At 32.9% G+C, this 5,000-nt stretch overlaps 1 protein-coding gene across 11 annotated transcripts in view; it reads left to right on the top strand.

The window, feature by feature from the left end:
* The window catches only part of LOC125046265 (roquin-1-like), a 43,517-nt gene that overhangs the window by 36,423 nt on the left and 2,094 nt on the right, over positions 1 to 5,000 (top strand). For all 11 annotated transcript variants that reach the window (XM_047644072.1, XM_047644074.1, XM_047644079.1 and 8 more), the window contains one exon: positions 2,753 to 5,000. This exon is cut by the window's right edge and continues 2,094 nt beyond it. Coding sequence is in view for 3 of the 11 variants with exons in the window: in XM_047644079.1 (XP_047500035.1) it covers positions 2,753 to 2,794 (42 nt within the window). In the remaining 8 variants the exon portion in view is untranslated. The remainder of the gene's footprint in view (positions 1 to 2,752) is intronic.

Here is a 5,000-nt window from a genome sequence, read left to right as displayed (position 1 = left end):
AAAGTTCTACGAGTTTTATGCCTGGGCCTGTTATGGATGAAAGGATTGTCTGAGGTTTCATGCTAGGATTAAGATGCTATTGTGAAAAATCCAACTTTCATTTTTCTCCGTTTTCTCTTTATTCTTGTCCTCTTCCTGCTATTACTCTCTTCCACCATACCCAGTGGTTCCTTCCTCCTCCACTTACTCCTTTTTCTTCTCCCACTCCTATTATTGTGGTACCTGGAATTTAGTTAGAATGAAGCGTTACCAAAAACAAGTTATTAAGCCATTAGTGTTGGGTGCATGCATTCTCAACTCTTATTTGTTTTACTTAGTTTTAAGCACATTGGTGGCTCCATAAGTGCTTAGTCACCAGGGCAGAGCTGCAAAAAATATTTTCCTTTCTGGGAACCTGGGAAACAGGACAAAAATTTTCTGTTAGGTAAAAGTATTGTGTACAATAGTTCTACCAATAGTACGCAAACAAATTTTGAAGGGCTTCTAATTTATTGGGTCTGGAGAAAGTTTCCAATAAAATATCGTAATTTGGTTGTTGTTTGATCTTTTTTATTTTTGGCAAAGATGGACTATGCAAAAAAGTAAATAAAAATCAAACAACTTTTAGCTAGTAGCTTTGATGCATTCTACAACCTGAGAACATTAAACTTACACTTGTATGAACTTTCGTGCTGTTGTGAAAAAATCAAGAAACAATTTTTGTAATTACAAAGAACAGTTGTGATTTATCAAGTTTTGCTGAAAATTTTCTGCCAAGCCAAAACAAATTCTGGGAATCTAGTTCCCGGGTTTCGATACTTTTTACAGCTCTGCACCAGGAAGTCAATTAGTAAGTCTATCTGATCTCACTTGGTTACCCCATTCCTGGAGTTTTTTCTTCTATTATTGTCTTTACCATTATTATTATTGACATTATGATTATTATAATGTATTATCAATACTAATATGATAAAGGAAGGAGTAAAATTATCAAAAAACAAGGAAAAGAGTATATAGGGGAGATCTGGTAGACCTAATAACTACTCCATGGTGACTAAGCATTTCTGGAGTCTTCAGTGTGTAAGCAAAATTATATATTATCACTTCGGATTGTGCATGTAACCACATACCATCCTGACCTCATAGGGTGATTATGGAGCTGAAATTTCATAGTCGTATGTTATCTGTCTTGTGTTTGAGCATGAGCATTCTATGTCATATCACTTGGCGTCATTTTTACAAATTTGTTCTCTTTTCCCAATCCATATGAGACTTGGATTGTAAATTGTTGCAAGTTATGTAAATTGATAATCACTTAGTTTTTCTAAATTGGCACATTCCACACTTGTTTACCGATAGAAATAATGCAAGAGCCGATTCCTAAATGGGCACTGAGTCTAATCACCCTCCAAGAGCTTTGTGCACTCCTGATGAGTCATTTCTGCCATATTTTAGGAATGCCAGAAGTGCTCATTCATATTACTGAGTCTGTTTTGTGGTAGCTTCATCATATATTTCTTCTGTTAAGCCAAATTTTGCGATAAAGCCATTGAAAGTTACATGGGTAGGGGAACAGTTGGCAGAAACAGAATAGCATACCCTCACTCAGTTACAGTCTCCAATTAACTGATCACCCTTTCCTCCTTCCCTGCATTTATGTGCTGCCTAGATTTCAAGAAAAGGTATTAGATTTAAAAGCAAAAAAAAAAAAAAAAGAACAGCAAACCCAGCGCAACAGGGTAGATTTAGGTCTGATTTTACTTCCACCCGAAGTGTAGTGATGCCTTCCACAGCCATTCCAGTAATTATTTTTAGAAATTTTATATGTTGTTTTGTATTTTTAGATGTCTGAGGAAGACTTTGTTTAATGTCTTGAATTTTTTCATGATTTCACTGAAGAGGTCCCAAGTATTGCAAAGAAATTTGCTTTTAGAACTGGTACCTTCATTGTATGAGGACAATTATCTCTCTTTGATGAACTCATAGCCACTCCTTTATACATTTAAGGAACTCCTAAGACTCTTGCAAACACTTTGAACAAGAGTCAATATTTACACAAGTAAAACCTCTTCCAAAAAGTGTAGTTGCATATCTTTGGTACATGGTGTTGGTCCTGGATGTATGCTTCTGAATCTTTGTGGAATCACTGGTACTCTTGTCTCAGGGGCAGATTTTCCCTTCTTTTTTTTCTTTTTTTATTCCTTGTTGTCTAATTGAAAAAAAAAGTGAACAAATATACTGTTTGCATGTTTTCGCTATGATTTTGCACTTTTCTTTTGTGCATCTTTAAGTTGTTTTCCCATTTGTGTTTTTTATTATTTTGTTTGTTTTGTTTTGTTAAATGTCTTTTTTTTAGCCATTGTCTTATTTTTATTTTTATGTTATTATTATTATTATTTAACCTCATTTTGTTTATTCATTTTTTTTATTTATTTATTTATTTTGGAGACATTATCTTTTATTTCACTTAAGTTTATTATCTCATAGAGATCATTGTTTCACTCATTATCAGGATTGTGGAAGAATAAGACATTTGACAAATGGAAAATGTTCTTTTTCTGTCTCATAGGTCTGGTGCTGAATAGTTGTAACAACTTTGCTAAAAGTATAATCCTTTTACCATAGTTGCTAGCAACTTGACACCAAATTGGGGAGGGCAGAAAAGTGCATACAATATTTCATATGTTCATGTATGTGTGCGTGGGCTTGTGTGTGTGTTTATATTTACATTTCTTTGTGTATAGCTATAAATATTTTTTACTTTCCTTTACAGAAAGAAAAATGGAATGGAACATTTAAATTCACCTATTTATAATATAAAAGATAGACCAGTTGTCTGTGCTTGTGAAACAATGAGTGGCATTCAGGAGAGAGAAATGAACCCGAGCATATATTCCCTCTTCGTATATTGTGTGTAAGAGAAGCGTCAGAATGGACACTTTTATTATATTTCTCATATTTGAGGAGTTCATTTGATTTCTGACACTTTATGCAAATATTTGATTGATGTAATCAAGTTGCTCTTCAGAGTGACTGCAATTGTGAATACATCTTTACAGTTTATTGTTTTCATCATCATAATCATCATTATCATGAATGTTTAGAACAAAACATTTTTCAGCTACATTTGTATAGTAATTATTATTTCTCACATGTCTATAGTAGAATGTGTTGAAGATGGGTAAATTGGAGCGTGATAATCTTTGTTGAATCAGTCATTGCTGTGTGATCATCAATCAATGATGTCATGCAGTTTGTCATCAGAATGTCTTGTGAATGAATGTTCATCAACTTTCTCCTTACTGATTTTAAAAAGGCAAAGGTAAAATTCTAGGAGATTTAACCCTAGTATGAATTTTAAGAATAAAAAATACAAAATGTTGATTCATATGTTCTCCAAAAACTGCAGTGATTCTGTGGAAGATTTTTTGAAAGATACAAAAAAACTCTTGCCTTTTAGACCAAACTGACCATAGCTCATACCAGCATTGCAGAGCTTCATTAGTTTCAGAATATCATTTTGTCACCAGTAAAATTTAAGAGGCTGAAAGTTCATTTCATTTCATTTTTCATTCTTTCTTTCATTCTAGTTTTACATTAATAATGGTCATGCATTGTAAGAAAGCAAACAAGAGTATCCTCCACAGTTTCACCAGTTAAGTTGGCTTTGACATCTGTGCCCTTCAGGTATATTCATTTTTTTACAAAAAATCACTGCCTGTTGAAACCCATTGTCTGATATATGTTAATGTTTGCCATGATGAATACCTTGTGTGTGTTTCATATTGGAATAGTATGTATTATATTGTACAGTAGACGAAATCGGTAAGAGACTTCAGTGCTGTTTCATATGATTCAGAATAGTATTAATATGTGTTTAACACTGAAGAAGAATGAATTATGAGACACAAATGCTGGAAGACCTCTTTTGCTTGGAAAGAGAAGAAAACTCACTTCAAGATGGTTGTAGAGTTTTTAGTTTCTCTATTTTTCACTTTGCTAAGAGGGCCCTTTTATACAATAACCATCTCTTTATTTTGCCTTGGTGCCAAATATGTATATGGACTTATTTCCTTTTTTGATTTTTTTTTTTCTGACTCATACTTTTTTATCTTTTTGTGAATGATTTCAGTTGTCAGGGGAGGAGGCTGGCAGTATGAGAAATAGAAATAAGAGATTTGTGGGTCTATTGTCCTTTCAAGCAGAGAGGTCCAGCATATCCCAACTAGACATTTCCTATTTGGAAACTATGTTACTTAATGGGAAGTGTCCAAATTACATGAACACTTTAAAAAATATATGTATTGTAATAAAAAGAAAGGAAGAGAATTGCTAACTGAGCATGTATTTGTTTCTTTCAAGTCATCTCTTAAGAATTTTTGAACATTTGAAACCCTTGCTTTTTTGTAAAAAACATGGGCTAGCTTGCTAGTTTAAACAAAAAAAAAAAGAATTAAAACTTAATGTTGATGTGTATTTCTTAACAGAAATGTTTGGTTAGTGCTAGACTGTCAAGATGTAACTTTCACTGAGTGGTAGCATCATAAGGATGGTGAAGAACTAGTGTAAACTAATGATTTCAACCAACAGTGACTGAAAAGATGGTGTTCATGTTACAGAGCCTATATTAGGAATTTTTGAAATTGATAAAAATGTACTCTTTTTATCAATAATTGAAAACATTGATTTGCGGTGGCAAGATTATTGATATTAGTATCGAATTCACACTTCCCAATGGGAATTTTCTTTTATTTAACCTCTTTGTTTACTAGGTGTACTTTGTTTTGCAAAATCCTGTGCGGTAGGATGGTGTAGATTTTACATTTGATATTTTCTGCATATGGTCATTTGCATTTGCTTGTAATTAACAGATAACATTTTGAAATTCAAGTTTTGGGGTCTTGCAGCATGACATAGTTACTGTCATCTGTAATTATTTTTTTATTTTTTTTTTTTCATCATACTGCATCTTAGTCCATCTGTTTATAGATGTGAAGCATATTCTCAAGAATGATTCCACT

Source organism: Penaeus chinensis, chromosome 38 (genome assembly GCF_019202785.1).
Source record: "Penaeus chinensis breed Huanghai No. 1 chromosome 38, ASM1920278v2, whole genome shotgun sequence".
Taxonomy (NCBI): Eukaryota; Metazoa; Arthropoda; class Malacostraca; order Decapoda; family Penaeidae; genus Penaeus; species Penaeus chinensis.
This window is presented reverse-complemented; position numbering and strand designations above follow the sequence as displayed.